Source organism: Sus scrofa, chromosome 1 (genome assembly GCF_000003025.6).
Source record: "Sus scrofa isolate TJ Tabasco breed Duroc chromosome 1, Sscrofa11.1, whole genome shotgun sequence".
NCBI classification, from domain to species: Eukaryota; Metazoa; Chordata; class Mammalia; order Artiodactyla; family Suidae; genus Sus; species Sus scrofa.
Genome location: NC_010443.5, coordinates 71,066,105 through 71,084,829, shown reverse-complemented (window position 1 = coordinate 71,084,829; position 18,725 = coordinate 71,066,105). Strand labels below are relative to the sequence as shown.

At 36.5% G+C, this 18,725-nt stretch overlaps 1 protein-coding gene across 2 annotated transcripts in view; it reads left to right on the top strand.

Moving 5' to 3' along the window:
* The window catches only part of HACE1 (HECT domain and ankyrin repeat containing E3 ubiquitin protein ligase 1), a 110,966-nt gene that overhangs the window by 20,169 nt on the left and 72,072 nt on the right, over positions 1 to 18,725 (top strand). The window contains exons 5-6 of one of the 2 annotated variants that reach the window (NM_001195340.1): positions 2,108 to 2,183; positions 10,643 to 10,774. In NM_001195340.1, coding sequence (NP_001182269.1) covers positions 2,108 to 2,183; positions 10,643 to 10,774 — 208 coding nt within the window. The remainder of the gene's footprint in view (positions 1 to 2,107; positions 2,184 to 10,642; positions 10,775 to 18,725) is intronic. The other variant, XM_021096191.1, reaches the window with a different exon arrangement.

The window sequence follows — 18,725 nt, the reverse complement described above, 5'->3', positions numbered from 1 at the left end:
CGATCTATGTGATCTAGGCCTGGGACCATTGTCGGAGAGCACCATTTCTCTCCGCTGGAAGTCCAGTGTTGGCCATTAGTGATTCATTCAACCTCCAGTCCCTTTCCCCTTTTGGAAATCAGGGTGGAACTGAAAGTACCCTCTACTGACATGGTTGGTTCTCCTGGCACTCAGCCCCCACTCTTGGATGGCAACCCAAAGCTGCCTTCCCTGAAATGTTTTCAGGCGGTGATGCCCCATTGCTCTTCATCACTTAGGTAACCCTGAGGTTTTGGGAGCTGTGAGCCAGGAAGTGTGGATTAAGACCAAATATATATTTTTCCTATAAATCACAGTATCTCAATACTCCATGTTAATACTATATATAGCGTATATACATATATACACACACACTATATTGTACATTATACACAATATGTTATTATATGTACCCTATTTTATATTTTTATGTATATATATAATCATTCACTCAGCTAGATTGTAAACTTCTTTCATTCCATAGATTAAATCCTATTTCCTTAATCCAGTACTGAGCATAGATTAAGCAAATATATATGATATATATTTTATATTTATTATATATATTTGTATGTAGTATGTGTATGGTGTATATCATTTTGTTTCCAAAACATTACTTTTCATTTAATTATTTGATGTAGGGGAAATTGAGATAAATACTGAGCAGTGATAGGAATGGAGTAGACTGGGAGGAAATGTTGCGAGCAAAACAAAATGGGTAGGCAGTTCAAAAGAGGGCAAAGGACTTTTGTAGACATGTCTCCAAATAAGATGTACAGATCTTACAAAACTGTTCTTGAACATGAGATGATGCTCAATATCACTGGTCAGGGAAATGCAAATTAAAACTACAATGAAATGGCAACATACACTCTTTAGTTTGAGTGCTCATATGCGTTAGTATGGCTATCCTAAAACAACAACAACAAAATAACAAGTGTTAATGAGGATGTGGAGAAATTGGAACTGTTGTGCTCTGACGATGAGAAAGGAAAATGGTATAGATGCTCTGAAAACTGGTTTCGTGATTCCTCAAAAAATAAAAATAGAATTACCATATGATCCAGCAATCCTACTTCTGTGTATATATACCCAATAAAATTTAAAGCAAGTCTTATAGAAATATTTGTGTACTTATGTTCATAGCAGCATTATTCACAATAGCTAAAAAAAAAAAAGGAACCTAACTATCCATTGACAGATAACGGATAAGCAAAAAGAGGTATATACATACAATGGAATATTATTCAGCTTTAAAAGAGAAGGAAATTCTGACACATGCTACAACATGGATGAGCCTTGAAGACATTATGCTGAGTGAGATAAGCCAGTCACAGAAGGGCAGCTACTCTATGATTCTGTTTTAATGAGGTACTTAGATAAGCCCACATTGGAGAGAGAGAAATTGGAATGGTGGTTGCCAGGACTCAGGAAAAGGAATGGGGAATTACTGTTTAAAGGATGTAGAATTTCAGTTTTGCAAGATGAAAAGTGTTCTCGAGATGAATGGTGGTAATGGTTGCATAAAAATATGATTGTACTTAATATCACTGAGCTGTACATTTAAAAATGGTTAAGCAGTTAAATTTATCTGTATTTTACCACAGTAAAAAAATCTGAAAAAAAATAAAGTGGCTGGGGGGATGCATAGATACTCATTTTATTAATTTTGTGGTTTTTATAACTCATCTTAGTATTTTAAATATTTTACAATCAGGAATGTAAGGTACAACATTGGGACATCATTTTGCTCTATCCATTCCTCTTCTGTTAGACTCATGTTGTTTTATATTTCTAATGGAGAGGGCTATTTCAGATAATCCTGTTAACAGTTGAAATTACTTAGCATTTTGAATGATGAATTTGTCCCAATCACATGAAAACTTCATTGTGCCTTTATCCTATTATCTTTATTTATAGAAATAATTTTTTGTTTTGTTTTAAATGTTATAGTATTTATTTAAATATTGAAGATACAGGTTGATACCATCAATTAATGTTTAGTATAGTTAATATTTTAGTAAAACGATTGCCATTTGTTGATTTTTCTAGTACCATTTATCTGTGACTATCTCATTTTTCTTTTCAGGCAGAAGAAATGCATGAGTAAATTATTAGAATACTGTGCTGATGTCAACATTTGTAATAATGAAGGCCTTACAGCAGTAAGTGCTAAGAATTTTTGTCTGAGATTTAAAAGTACTTTTTAGAAAATAATATTGAAGGCGCTAGTAATACAAAGTATAGTGCAAGTATTTCTGCAGGTTACCTCTTTGTGGTGATTTAGAAGGTGCAGAATGAATTGAGATATAGTTCTCAGCCATAATTATTAAGAGAAGTTATGGTTCACTCTGTTTTTCCTTTCTCCTTTTCTTTCTTTCTTTCTTTTTTTTTCTTTTTAGGGCCACACTTGTGGCATACAGAAGTTCCCAGGATAGGGGTCAAATCAGAACTACAGCTGCTGGCCTACACCACAGCCACAGCAACGCAGATCCAAGCCGTGTCTGTGACATACACCACAGCTCACAGCAGTGCTGGATCCTTAGCTCACTGAGAGAGACCAGGGATCCAGCCTGCATCCTCATGGATGCTAGTCGGGTTTGTAACCCTCTGAGCTACAATGGGAACTCTGCTGTGTCACTTTTTTTTTTTCAAAAATAAGTTAATATGTTTTTGATCCACATGGATATTATAGGGAGGTGGTGTAGGATATTTCTGAAGAAATTATTGAAATCTACAAATTTTAATTAAACTAATTTAATGGAGCATTATTTGATTTAGAAGTAGAGGTAAAATAGAATTATGTGATTATTGAGATTGTTTTGAAGTTGTGATAGAAAATAAATTTATTGAGCTTTAAATTAACTGGATGGTGGAAATTATTTCACAATATGTATCAAACCATCACATCTTAACAGTTTTGTCAGTTATACCTCAGTAGTGTCAGAAACTTTTTTTTCAGTATTTATAGTTTTTGAATCTTTTAATTTGTAAATAAAGAAGAATATTGAGTATTTACATACCATGCTAGTTTTCAAGGCCTTTCTGAATAAAAAATTCTTTTCAGTGGGCCATGTCAGAGCTGGGGCATGAAAAACTATCTTTCCTAATAAGATTTGAATTATTCTGTGAATGTCTTATTACAAAATAAGATCAATCCTGATTTTCACATGGAATCCATAATTCCTATGGTAATCCAGATTTTGTTATGTAGTAGCGGGGTAACATTATCCACTCTGCAAAGAAAAACTGTATTCTAGGTATCTATAGGATTCTATAATGAATGCATTAGGTACCACAGAGTTATAAAACTGTGGAGGTGTTCCTCTTGTGGCTCAGCTGTAACAGACCTGACTAGTATCCATTAGGATGCCGGTTTGATCACTGGCCCTGCTCAGTGGATTAAATGATCCGGCATTCCTCTGAGTTCTGGTGTGAGTCCCAGACGTGGCTCAGATCCCGAGTTGTTGTGGCTATGGTGTAGGCCAGCAGCTGTAGCTCCTTTTTGACCCCTAGCCTGGTAACTTCCATATGCTGTAGGTGCAGCCGTAACAATGGAATAAACATACCTCTATCCCTAGGACACTGTCTAGTAGAGGCAGGATAAGATATTCAATGTTAATGTAATCTGTTTAGTTGCTTAAGTTTTTATCTGCTAATTTTCTCCCTTCACTCTAAACTTCAAGTGAAATAAAGTAGAAAATTTTAAAAAGTCAAATTTGTATTGAAAAAATTATTTATGCGTGTAGTTGGAAGAGTCAGATGATTCTCTAAGGCTTATTATATAAAAACAGTCTCTGCTGTCTTACTGCCTGGCACCAAACTTGATGTTCTAGCCCTGAATGGTATGGTATGTCTCTTTCTCTTGGAAACTATTCTGGCTGCCAAGCATGTTACTGCGAAGTGGTGGAGTTAATTCCACTCCTGGACACATTGACCCTCAGCCGAAGGAAGCTAGGATAGTGAAAATGTGTTGCTGCAGGATTGAGTAGTTGCCGCCAAAGATGTGGGGCAGTAAAGCCAAGGGCTCCTGAGATGGAAGAACCTTCAATGGGGAATTAAGAGCCCCAAGATTTTTCATACAAAATGACTTGAGTACTGTTGACTGCATGTTTTCTAGGCTGATCACTCTCCCAAAGGACTCTTGAGATTTCTTCATTCATTTGTTCTTTGAACAGGAATTTCTTGAACACCTATTAGTTCTAGGCATTTTACTGGTGTGCCTGGGGGCATAGAGCAGTGAATATGACTGACCTGTCCTTGTCTTCCCCAAACTTCCAAGGAAGATAGGAAAGTCAATAGGCAATGGTGACACAGTGTAATGAATGTTAACTCAGATGATGGAGATGCTATGAAAGTCATAGCAGGGGACCCATCCTCACCTGTAGCACTGGAGGAGGCAGTTGAGGGAAGTATCACTTGAACTGAGGCCAAAGGGATAAAATAGAGATTAAACTGGTAAAAATGGTGATAGTGGGGTAGAGAGGTCTAGCTCTATGGAATAGATTGGCAAAGGCTTGGAGATACAAGAGAGCAGGCTACATTGGAGTGGTGAGCTTGACTGATGTTTAGATTTCCCTGGGGGTTCATGAAGACTTTGAAAAGTCTATGGTATGGATAGTTCAGGGGATCACTTTCCCAGATCTTTAGCTTCTATGTGTGCTCCTACCTCAAGTTGATCTTGTCAAGAACATCCTTCAGTGGAGAGCCTGACCTTCCCACCTTCATCTTCGAAATCACTCTTCCATCGCATTCATTCATTTATATAAAGTAAAGTATAGTTTATTTACAATGTTGTGTTTCAGGTGTACAGCATAGTGGTTCAGGTATTTTTTTTCTGATTATATTTTGAATGAAATTTTATGCTCACCCATCCTAAATAGTGACAAGGCACATTGTCACGGTTCAGCTAGGGATGAGGTTAAACAAAATAACAGTTCAAGATATTGCTGTCTGCAAAGGCTCCATCATTCAGCACCATTAACCATAAATGTATGGTAGTGCTCTGTGAAATTTCTCTGTCTTATACATACTGCTGTTAGGGGTGAGGTATTTAGACTTGAGTTGGGTTGTTCTGAACTCAGCAAAATGATAAAAGTGAGGCAATAGGAATGATGGAATGTTCGGTTGTGTTGCCTATACCATCTTCCAAATACTGTCAGAATTCATGGTCTAACAAATTCTATGAGGAAGAAGCAAAAAAGGCATCAATAAGAAAAACTGGAGGCAATGGATGACCTATTTTACCCAGGTGACAAAGTCGGAGTGGGATTGTACTTTCTATATCCATCTCAGGAAATGGAGGAAATGGGAGTGCTAATGGATACAGGGTTTCTTTTGGGAAAAATGAAAATGCTCTAAAATTGATCTATAGTGATGATTGTACAACTCAGTGAATATACCAAAAAACCAGTAAGTTGTATATTTTAAATAGATGAATTGTATGGCCTGTGAATTGTATGGCATTTTATGTCAAATAAACATACAGCTACCTTGTGCCCCCACTCCCAACTCCTTGGCAAAAAAGAAAACATGTTCTCTTGACCTTCTTCCTTACCTCCTGAATTTCTCACTCTATAGTCAGCTTCTCTTAGCTATTTTAATGGATTTAAAAATTTTGTTTTCCTTTATCTAAATAACGATATTGCTACTTTTTGATTTTGCAGTTTGAGGCATCACCTTTTGATTTTTTGGAAGATAAAGTCATTATTCTTTTTCAGCCCTACCTCTCCTTATCCTATAATGTATAAGCACATTTCCTTTACACCCTTCCAATATAGTTATAATTTTTTTGTAGATCATTTTTCAGTTTTGTAATTTTTCAGCTGTATAAAAACTATTCATAGTTAGGCCAAGTAGTTTGCCATAGTTGCTTTTGTTTCTCATACAGCGTTTTGTTTTTCATGTAGTTAATAATTACATTTTTGAAAATGATATATACTTGTAGATCCTTATGCAATTCTAAGAAATAATGCAAAGAAGTCCTCTGTATATTTTACACCGTTTTCCTCAATGGTAACAAAGCCCCAGTATAATGCCATGACCAGGATATTGATATTGCTACAGTTTATCTTAACTCAGATTTCTCCAGGTTTACTTGTATCCATGTTTCCTTGTGTATGTATATGTATTTAAGTTCTAGATAGATTTACTACCTGTGTAGGTCTGTATGTGTCCGCTACCAGATGTCAGTATTCTGAATACTTCAACTCCAGAGAAGTTTTGTGATGCTCTTTTATAACCATATGTTTCTTTTCCTTCATCCTTATGCTTAGCCCTTAAGATTTTTACTGAAATTGCTTTAATTGTATAGATCAGTTTGGGGAGAATTGACGTCTTTACTGTGTTGAGTCTTCCAGTCTACTAATGATATATATGTTCCTCCATTTATTTAGGTCTTTGATTTCTTTCATCAGAATTTTGTGGTGTTAAGCGTTCAGATCTTGTGTATGTTTTAAGCATACAACTAGGTATTTTATTTTTTTTGGAACAGTTGTAAGTGACATTGGGTTTTTTTTTTTTTTTTTTTTTTTTTTTGTCTTTTTGCCATTTCTTGGGCTGCTCCCATGGCACATGGAGGTTCCCAGGCTAGGGGTCAAATCGGAGCTGTAGCCGCCGGCCTACGCTGGAGCCACAGCAATGCGGGGTCCGAGCCACGTCTGCAGCCTACACCACAGCTCACAGCAATGCCAGATCGTCAACCCACTGAGCAAGGGCAGGGACCGAACCCGCAACCTTATGGTTCCTAGTCAGATTCGTTAACCACTGTGCCACAACGGGAACTCCCAACATTGTTTTAAATTCCAATTTCTACATGTTCATTGCGAGTACATAGGAATGCAGTTGCTTTTTTTTTTTTTTGACCACACTCCCAGCATGTGGAAGTTCCTGGGCCGGGGAATGAACGTGTGACACAGCAGCTACCTGAACCACAGCAGCGACCTAAAAGGCTGTGGTGACAAATGCTGGATCCTTAACTTACTGAGCCGTAAGAAAACTCTGCAAATAGAGATAGTTTTATCTTTTTCTTTCCAATCTATATGTCTTTTATTTCTGTCTTTTTTTTTCTGCAGCTTAATTTTTTTAAGTTTTCTAAATACTTATCGTTAATTCATTATTAGACTTCCCCTGAGCTTTATAAATATTGTCTTAACGTGTATTTAATACCTTTCTTCTTCTTGATTAGTTTTGAAGGAATCTTTTACAGAGACTACAGTTCTTTAAGCTAGATTTGTTCATTTTTTTAGGCCTCCTTTACAGTGTTGTTTAAAATTTCTCTTCACTATTATCCTGGAGATTCCTTTGCCTTTCTCTTGTTTTGGGTTTTTATTTTATGGGCATACCTGGGAAACATTGAGGATTCTGTACTGTCTACCTCAATAAAATGAATATTGCAATAAAGCGAGTTACACAGATTTTTTAGTTTCCTAGTGCATGTGAAGGTTATATTTACACTGTACTGTAGTCTATTCAGTATGCAGTAGTGTCTAACAATGTACAAACCTTAATTAAAAACACTTTATTGCTGAAAAATGCTAACTATCATCTGAGCCTTCAGCAAGTCCTAATCTTTTTGCTGGGGGAGGGTCTTGCCTTGATGTTGGTGGTTGCTAAGGGTTGGGGTGGCTGTGGCCATTTCTTAGAACTAGACAACAGTGAAGTTTGCTTTATTGATTGACTCTCTTATGAACAGTTTGTAGCAAGCAGTGCTGTCTGATAGCATGTGACCCTCAGGAGAACTTCTTTCAGAATTAGAGTTAATCCTCTAAAGCCCAGCTGCTGCCTTATCTCTTAAGTTTATGTGGTATTCTAAATCCTTTGTTGTCATTCCAACAATCAATTAGGTTTTCTGTCTTAATGGGCACTGTTTGTGGTGCCTCACAACAATTACAAGTAACATCAAAGCTCACAAAGCATCATAAGAAATATGATAGTAATGAAAAGCTTTGAAATATTGTGAGAATTACCAAAATGTGACACAGAGACGCAAATGCTGTTGGAAAAATGATGCTGATAGACTTGCTTGAGGTAAGGTTGGCGCAAGCCTTCAATTTCTAAAAAACGCAGTATCTTGAGAAGCTCAATAAAGCAAAGTGCAATAAAGGGAGGTATGCCTGTATATAGGTTCTGTGTCTGACTTTCCTGATAACTATTCTGTCTCATCACTGGAGCACATTTTCCAGTTGTTAATTGAGAAAGGGTGCATGGGAGATAAATTGGTTGATCTTGGCATGACGATAATACTTGAATCTTTGAATCTGTCTGATTATGTAATTGACAGTTTGGTTGATAGTAAATTCTAGGCTGGCCATCTTTTTTCTTTAGAATTTTGAAAGCATTGCTTTGTTATCTTCTAGCTTTCAGTTTTGAAGTTTGGTGCCATTTTTAATCTTGAATCTAATGAATCTTATTTTGATTTTACTTTCTAGAAACTTATGGAATTTCTTATGTCCTCAGTGTTTTAAAATATTATGATTATGTGTCTTGGTTTGGATTAATTTTATCCTTTTGGCTGGATAATACTGAGGCTCTGTTAACCAGGAAACTTGTGTAACAGGAACCCATGAAAAATGTTCATGAATTATTTCTCTGATGATTTCTACTCCATTGCTTTCCTTGTTCACTACTTTTTTGAATTTCTGTTATTTGAACATTGGGCCTCGTGGGCTAGCTTTTATTTTCTTTTGTTTGTAATTCACCATTTTTCTCTTGTTTTTCTATTTCTTGGTCTTTTTCTGCTTTCTGGGAGACTTCCTCAGTACTACCTTCTAATATTTTTTTGAGTATGTATGTTTTTAATCACTATATTTCCAAGAGCTTTCCCCCCATTCCTTTTAGAAAAATAGTATCCTGTTCTTGTTTCAAGGATGCAGTCAGTATTGAGAGTGTTAAATATTTTTCCTTTCGAAGTTTTTTTCTTGAATGTTCATGGCTCTTTTTCTCTTCTACTTTTTGCTTTTTATTGTTTTGTGTTTTGTCTTTAAAATTAGATGCATTTGTCAGATGCTTGGTGGATCAGGAAAAGGCTATTTGAAAGCTCTGTCTGAATGTGTGCAGTTGGTCACTGTGGGCTTCAGTATATGATGATCTGCTTGGGCATTTGCCTTTAGAATCCTTTCTCATGTCAGTTTCTCTAGGCATTTGCTCTTAAGCTGGTCAGGAGGATGTTAGCATTCTGGATACTGGGTTGAAGAGAATGATCTGGGATTTCCGTATTCAGTATGTAAACCTGCACTTTATTGCCCCCTTTCAGTGTGATGGACTTGCTTCAGTGGGCTTAGTGTCCCTTATCCAGATGCTCTGTTTTCAAGCATCTTGTGTTCTTTCTGATTGTGGAGGGGTGGTTACTGGCCTTGCCGATTTGGGAAGAGATGGGAATCTAAGGATCTAAATCTTATTAAATAAACTTCCAATGATCTGCTTTTAGCCCCACATTCACTTCAAGAGATGTTGCAGGGTACTTACTACTATTCTTCAGCTTTTTGGGAGTTCTGTAATCTGCATCTACCATCTTGACACTCTGTATTACTGGTTTAGGATTCATGTTTTTGTTCTGACAGGTCTGACAAAAGCTTCCAGCTTCCAAAATTTGTTGCTATTGTAGTCCTTCTTTTTCTTTATCTTAATAGATCTATCATTTAAGAAAAGGTACTCTTTACTGTCATTTCAGTGATGATTGGGGAATAAGTAGAAGCTGATACATAGGTTCAAAGTTACCATTTTAAAACAGAAGTTTCATGATATATTTTTTCTTTTTTTATATATTTTTTAATTTTTATTACTCAATGAATTTATTACATAGTTTGTAATGGAAAAAAAGTCAGATGAAAAGTGTATAGACAGTATAGTCCAAAGTTTTAATATTGATTATTTTTGAGTGTAGATCTATAGGTGTTTTGTATTTTTTTATTCTCTCTATATGTTATTTATATATGATATATGCTTTAATGTGTAAAATGTAGGAAATAAAGAATATGACATCTACTGAGTTACTTTTTTTTTTTTTTTTTGTCTTTTTGCCATTTCTTGGGCCACGCCTGCGGCATATGGAGGTTCCCAAGCTAGGGGTCCAATCGGAGCTGTAGCTGCCAGCCTACACCAGAGCCACAGCAACGCAGGATCCGAGCCGAGTCTGCGACCTATGCCACAGCTCACGGTAACGCCGGATCTTTAACCCACTGAGCAAGGGCAGGGATTGAACCCGCAACCTCATCATTCCTAGTTGGATTCGTTAACCACTGTGCCACGACGGGAACTCCTGGGTTACTTTTTAACTTACATTTGCTTCTGGGGAGGAAAGCTATCCAGTACTTCTTCTAGAGACAAGCTGTACATAACAGTCTAGTGTCATCTAAGGAGCAGAGGATTTGGTGAGCCTCAGTTTAGGATACTTAACCCCTTTGAATCATGAAGTGCCTGATTTTGAAATACATGGTGGTGTCACATCCTGATGCATATTTTTCCCCATGTAGAAGTATAGGAAAAAAGTATATTGCCTTAAATTTTTATTTTAATCCTTAGTGTGCATGTCATGCTCTCAGGTGAGAAATAATTGCATTATTTATCTGCTGTTTTCATATGAAACACTCTTGCATAAATGTTAAGTAACTAAATGGCTACACAGATACACTGGCTGGCTGTGAACGGGCGGACAGAACTACTCCATGATCTTGTACAGCACGTCAGTGACGTCGATGTTGAAGATGCCATGGGACAGACAGCGCTGCATGTGGCCTGCCAGAACGGTCACAAGACGGTAAATTAAGCCTTGAGGACTTTAAATTAAGTTGCATGTGCTTATTTTTTAAAACTGAATTCATGCATAATTGGAAACAAGAAGCATCATAGCAACATTTTCTTCATCATATGGACTTTTGATTGATATATTTTGTGTGGATCAAAGGAATAGAAAATAGTCTTTTTAATATATGTGTAATGGGTTTGTAATTGGATTTCAATTTATTTCTGATTCAGATTTTAATAGCTGAATATATTAAAAATGTAAATGTAGTGTATGTTCACATATAATTTTAACAGTTGTAATGTTTATTCTGTTCTCAGTTTTATCACAAACTTTTTCATATTATTTACCATTAAGTCTCAATTTTTGGGATTAGATAGTGAAGAAAGTGAGCTCTGACATTGCCTAAATGGTCCAGCTTGGATTATCATATTTTTCTACTCTCTTGGAATATGACAAGTAATAGAGACAAAATTTTTTTTTCTTTTGATTTCTAAAATTGTTCTTTTGTTTTATGGTAATACTTTCTTGTTATCCCTGTGTATAGACATGTGGCTTTTAAAATTGCTGATAGTTTTTTCTCTCATTAGGAGATTGCCGCCCATTTAAAGATTGTTAGCTTAAGATTTTATTTTATTTTTTTAAATTTTTAAATTTTTAATTTTTATTTTTTGTTAGCTTAAGATTTTAGATTGAATTTCTGCTTTGTATAATTTCCTATCCTGGTTACTTTCAGTATTTTTTCCTCTGTATTTAACATTATTGACAATAGAATACTGCTTATTTTATTGGCTAACCATAACAACAAAAACCAACTGAAAACAAAAAATAACACCAACATTTTCAAAGGTACAAAAATTTGTGTATTTTTTGTACACATTCTCTGTGAGTCTTATCTTTTCATTGGGAGAATTTCTAGTGGAGTCTGGATTTCTGTCTCTGCAAACATTTTTTTCCTAACCTGTGTTCATGGTGTAGGAGCCTGTATATTGAGATGATTTATGTATGACCTTTGTTCATAGAATATTGCACTTCCTTAAGATTGTGAGGCCAAGGCTGACATTGTCTTATGTTTAATAAGAGATGGATAAAAGGAGGGATGTATGTTTTTTTTTCCCCTTGGAATTTCTTCTGAACACCAATGTTCATTTTTATTCTTTGTCTTTTATCATCTGAAAACTAACCCAGTGTTGTCAAGGAATATTCCTTCTCATAGTTTTTCCCTTCTCCAAGTCAACACTTTTAAATTTAAAAAGTATTCTGTGTGGAAAGAAATATTTGAAATATTCTAATCTTGACTGGCCCTGGTTTTTAAGCAACTGTTTCCTGTTAGAGAAAGGGTCCTGCTGGTAGCTCTCACAGGACAAAAAAAACTCTTTGTCATAACAAATGAGTGACGTGTCATTTACTAAGAGTGCAAACCACACTCGTTGCTTAGGAATTTGTGTAATAAAAAACTGGAGTACATATTAGAAATTATCTACAAAAGCTACTTTTAGCTGCCTTGAACTAGTGAAGAAGCAAGAATTATTCAGAAAACCTTGGTTCAAAACTTGTGCATTACAGGGTGCCTTAAAAATTTAGAATTGCCTTCTAAAGTTATTGAAGAGTAGTTTAAGTATAATATACTCCATATGGTTTACAACCTAAAGCAGGTGTGGTAGAGTAAAGGAGAATTCCTCATAGTCCAATGCCTTTGAAGAATTGTGTTTTTGGAAGATTTATAGGGGGCCTGACTTCACTGGTGATGAGTTTCACAGGGTGAGATTTTGCAGATATAGTAGAGGAGGAAGGGTACAAAAAGTCACGTTGACTTGTGAGTGATTGTATAAGTGAGTGAGATTCCTATCTGTCATAGTTAGTCCATTGTAGTTACCTATGAAGATCAGATAAAAAGAGAAAGTTTAGTACTGTTGTCTGATTAATTTTATGCAACTTTAATCCCTCAATTAGGATGAGAAGAAATCTAAAAAAAATCAGTCTGTCTCATTGGCCTCCAGGCTGAATTATAACTCTAAAAGAATCTGTGTTGATAGTTGTGCTGATATTCCCTATGTCTCATTACTCATATATTTCTGGGACATATTCAAATATCAGTGGATAAGCATATCCTTTTATCTTGAGTTGGGCATGATTTAAGGGCTCTGAGATACGATAAGTTATTACAAGGTAGGGATTATTGATTTTTTTAGCCCTTTGTATATATGTCCATAGGTTGAACACTGAGTCTAAAATGCTTTGTCAAGTATCAGCAAATGAAAATGGCCTTTTTATTGTTTCACAGTAGCCAGTTTTTGCATAAATTTATTAAAAGGTCTTCAAAACTTGTGTCCATGTAGATATATACCAGTGCACATAGATGTCAAGATTTTATTTTTAAGTTTAAAATCAATAATCTATTCAATAATATATTTTGAAAGAAACTCCATTAAAATATTTAAAAAAGCATATCAGAGCTTTTAAAATTAAAGAGGCTGCTATGATAAAGAAATCCTCTAAAATTTACCTTCTGATGTCATTTTAGGGTAAATCTTGGGATTGTGTGAAAAAGTTTTGAAAAACCGGCTAAGAGCTCTAAAGCTTTGTAGAATTTAAAATTGAATACTGTATTCCTGCTTTGATGACAAATGATTTTCAGATTTGCATTACTTTTTTTAACAAAAGATTTGAAAGATTGATCTTTGATATATCTAAGAAGTCAAGTAATTTTGGCCATGATTTCATATAGATGCATTTGTTTCCATTAGAGGTAAACCAAGATAAGGGTTTCTTCATCCTCTTGTTGGAAGGAATTGTTTTGGGCAGTTGAAGAGTGCATTCTGACCGTTTTTGTCCTTGCTGTTCCTTTTTAAAAAATGATCAGTTGAAAGAAATGATCATAACTTCTTAATTTTTTATAATCTTCTTTAGGTCAGCTGTTATTAGCTATACAATACCAGAATTATGGTTTTTCTTTGGATATTGATTTAAAAAAAAAATCATTGGAAAATTTGCTTTTTCACCTGGCTTATTATATAGTCTTTGGCAACTTTTTCTTCTCCTGCCCTTGTCTAACTCCTATGTATTTTTTTTTTTTTTTTTTTTTTTTTTTTTTTTTTTTTTTTTTTCTATTTTAGGGCTGCATCTGCAGCATTTGGAAGTTCCCAGGCTAGGGGTCAAATCGGAGCTATAGCTACCAGCCACAGCCACAGCCACAGCAAAGCCAGATCCGAGTGGCATCTGTAACCTCTACCACCGCTCACAGCGATGCTGGATCCTTAACCCACTGTGCCAGTCCAGGGGTCGAACCCACGTCCTCATGGATACTAGTCAGGTTCATTACCACTGAGCCACAGTGGGAACTCCCTGAGGTATATTCTGTCTCCTGATTACATAACTGAGGAAAGTGTTGTGAATGCTTTGGAAGACAACTTAAGAGTAATTAATCAGGAGTTCCCATCGTAGCTCAGTGGTTAATGAATCCAACTAGGAACAATGAGGTTGCGGGTTCGATCCCTGGCCTCGCTTAGTGGGTTAAGGATCCGGCGTTGCCCTGAGCTGTGGTGTATGTTGCAGATGTGGCTTGGATCCTGCATTGCTGTGGCTGTGGCATAGGCCGGTGGCTACAGCTCTGATTAGATACCTAGCCTGGGAACCTCCATATGCAGCAGGTGCGGCCCTAGAAAAGACAAAAAGACCAAAAAAAAAAAAAAAAGAGTAATTAATCATAGTATTGATACCATTATTACCATTTTAAAAATGGATGATGTGGATTTCCTGTTGTAGCTCAGTGGAAACAGATCTCAATGGCATCCATAAGGACGAAGGTTCAATGCCTGGCCTTGCTCAGTGGGTTAAGGATCTGGTGTTTCTGTGGCTGTGGCTTAGGCCAGCACCTGCACTCTGATTTGACCCCTAGTCTGGGAACCTTCATATGCTGTGGGTGTGGCCCAAAAAATAAATACATATATGTGTGTGTGAGATTCTGCAGGAACGGTACAATACTCTTTTATTTATTCATTTTTATTTGTCTTTTTAGGGCTGTACCCACGGCATATGGAAGTTCCCAGGCTAGGGGTCGAATCAGAGCAGCAGCCATTGGCCTACACCACAGACAGCCCCAGCAACGTGGGATCTGAGCTGCATCTGGAACTTATACTACAGTTCCTGATCTACGCTACAACTCCAGTCAACGCTGGCTCCTCAACCCACTGAGCAGGACCAGGGATTGAACCTGCATCCTCATGCGTACTAGTCGGGTTTGTTACTGCTGAGCCGCAAATACAGTGCTCTTTAATTCATTTCCTCTTGTGAAGTAAGCTAGGCCCAGTGTGTTGCTTGGTTTTAGTCTCATTTTTAGGAAGTATAGTAAAACCTAATATTATTCTACATAGGTATAATTGACTCCAGTTATTCTTGGCCATAAATAGAACTTGCATTTTGATAAATTGCCGCAAATGTTTGCTGTTTTCCTGGAATAACTTGGATTCAGAAACTCTCTCAAACTTTCAAATGGTTCAGTCTCAGTTTATTTAAGTTCAGAGTACACAGCAAGGTTAGTTTTGGATTAAGTTCACTTAAAAAGGAAATTGTGTTTTTATCAGAATAAAGTTTATATTACTAAATTTATATAGCTGAACATGAAGCTTCACAAACAGTATAAAATGATAGTTGAACCCTGCTTAGAGTAGATTATCTTTGGTAGGACTGACTGCATCTTTTTGGTAACTGAAATTGTAGGCTTGTTAAGGAACAGTGCTCACCTACATTGAGTCAGCTCTCTTGATATCTTTAGCTGGCTTCCAAGCTTTTCATCCTGAGAATTACAGGACAGCCATGCAAAACTTAATTGAAAGCCTTTGCAAAAATGTTAACCGGATTCAGCCTTGAAGAACAAAGGTTGATGTACTTAACTTTTCAGAATGTATTTTTAGGTTCAGAGTAATTTTATTTCTTCTAAATCCTCCTTTAATCACTTCTGGGAAATGTGAGCAATAATAGAAAGTTCTTCTATTACTATGATTTTTCTAACGCAACTGGTTAAAGTTGATTCTTGCTAGATATTACATAAGCCTTCAAAGTCTTGATAGGCTTAGGTGGACAGGTTTCTAGAGAAGACCTATATAAACCGGTCACTGATTAGCGAATTGGCCTTTTTCCTAGTACACAAGTTGTGCATTGCCATCCTATCATGAGAATTACTTTTAATTAGACATTAAAAGGTGCTTTTTTTCGTTGTTTGGTTATCATTGTTTTAGTAAATGGTAATACCGCAACTCAAATTTTTGCCTGTAGTTTAATACTGAGTATCTATTTCTTTTTAGTTTGATCAGTGTTGTTTAGGGATTTGACATTGATAAAGTAGAGCTGCTTTAGATTTCTCGATTTATAATTTATCAGTGTATCAGGCACAAGTGGTCTTAGTTAGTCTCTGCCTTTAATTAAATGACTTTTGAGATTAACCCAAACTTCAGCTTGGCACATTAGTTTTCCATCAGGATGTTGTTTTATCACTTGAAAAGCCATGAAGTCTGTTAAATGTGTTGTTTCTTTGTAAGGATTTCTTGAAGGCCATATGAAAATTTTCTTTCAAGATTTCTTCCTAGCAATTTCTTTTTTTTTTTTAATTTAGAACACTTTATTTATTTATTTTTTTAAATTAATTAATTTTTCCACTGTACAGCATGGGGGCCAAGATACACTTACATGTGTACATTTTTTTTCCACCCTTCGTTCTGTTACAGTATGAGTACCTAGACATAGTTCTCAATGCTACTCAGTAGGATCTCATTGTAAATCCATTCCAAGTTGTGTCCGATAACCCCAAGGTCCCGATCCCTCCCACTCCCTCCCTCTTCCCCTGGGTGGCCACAAGTCTATTCTCCAGTTCCATGATTTTCTTTTCTGTGGAAATGTTCATTTGTGCTGTATATTAGATTTCAGTTATAAGTGAAATCATATGGCATTTGTCTTTCTCTTTCTGACTTATTTCACTCAGTATGAGAGTCTCTAGTTCCACCCATGTTGCTATAAATGGTATTATGTCATTCTTTTTTATGGCTGAGTAGTATTCCATTGTGTATATATACCACATCTTCCTAATCCAATCATCTGTCATGGACATTTAGGTTGTTTCCATGTCTTGGCTATTGTGAATAGTGCTGCAATGAACATGCAGGTGCATGTGTCTCTTTTTTTTTTTTTTTTTTTTTTTGTCTTTTTGCTATTTCTTGGGCCGCTCCCTCGGCATGTGGAGATTCCCAGGCTAGGGGTCCAATCGGAGCTGTAGCCACTGGCCTATGCCAGAGCCACAGCAACGTGGGATCCGAGCCGCGTCTGCAACCTACACCACAGCTCATGGCAACGCCGGATCGTTAACCCACTGAGCAAGGGCAGGGACCGAACCCGCAACCTCACGGCTCCTAGTCGCTCCTAGTCAGATTCGTTAACCACTGCGCCACGATGGGAACTCCTGTGTCTCTTAAGTAGAGTTTTGTCTGGATATATGCCCAAGAGTGGGATTGTGGGGTCATATGGAAGTTCTATGTATAGATTTCTAAGGTATCTCCAAATTGTTCTCCATAGTGGCTGTATCAGTTTACATTCCCACCAACAGTGCAGGAGGGTTCCCTTTTCTCCTCAACCCTCCAGCACTTGTTATTTGTGGATTTATTAATGATGGCCATTCTGACTGGTGTGAGGTGGTATCTCATGGTAGTTTTGATTTGCATTTCTCTTGTAATCAGCGATGTTGAGCATTTTTTCATGTGTTTGTTGGCCATCTGTGTATCTTCCTTGGAAAACAGTCTATTCAGGTCTTTTGCCTATTTTTGCCTATTTTTCCATTGGGTGATTGGTTTTTTTGCTGTGGAGTTGTATAAGTTGCTTATATATTCTAGAGATTAAGCCCTTGTCTGTTGCATCGTTTGAAACTATTTTTTCCCATTCTGTAAGTTGTCTTTTTGTTTTCTTTTTGATTTCCTTTGCTGTGCAAAAGCTTTTCAGTTTGATGAGGTCCCATGGGTTTATTTTTGCTCTGATTTCTATTGCTTTGGGAGACTGACCTGAGAAAATATTCATGAGGTTGATGTCAGAGCCTAGCAATTTCTTATGTTTTGAGGAGGAAGACTCCCATTGTAGAGTATTTAGGACAGTTGTGTGTGTGTTTTAAGGAGGAAAGGGTTGGACAGGGAATTTGAAGTTCTAAATTATTTTAAAAGCATATTTTGGTTATTTAAATTAGACACATAAAATTGATTTCAGTTCAGCATAGTTCTTAAAATTATATTTGTTGTATTTTTTTTTTTTTTTTTGTTTGTTTTTTGTTTTGTTTTTTGTTTTTGGTCTTTTTTTTTTTTGTTGTTGTTGTTGTTATTGTTGCTATTTCTTGGGCCGCTCCCGCGGCATATGGAGGTTCCCAGGTTAGGGGTCTAATCGGAGCTGTAGCCACCGGCCTACGCCAGAGCCACAGCAACGCGGGATCCGAGCCGCGTCTGCAATCTACACCACAGCTCACGGCAACGCCGGATCGTTAACCCACTGAGCTAGGGCAGGGACCGAACTCGCAACCTCATGGTTCCTAGTCAGATTCGTTAACCACTGCGCCACGACGGGAACTCCTATTTGTTGTATTAACTTGAAAGATACAGGTAATCAGTTATCAGTCCAGATATTTATGTTGGTATGCTTTTACATGTTTACATTACTAAACTTTAAGCTGCTGAGTTAATTTTTGCAAGTAAATGAAAAGCCATACAATTTTGAAAACAGAAGAATTTATGACCATCATAAATTACAGTTTTTTTTTTTTTTTTTGACTTCATGGCTTATAGTTTGTTAAATAGATACAGTGCAGTTTTCACAAAAATATTTGTGTGTAGGGGTTTAGGGGTGAGAAATTTGTTAAAACAAATTGAAATCAGATCTCTCATAGAGTCTGATCAGTTCTTTGGATAGCACTAATCACCATCTAGCATTCTATCTATTT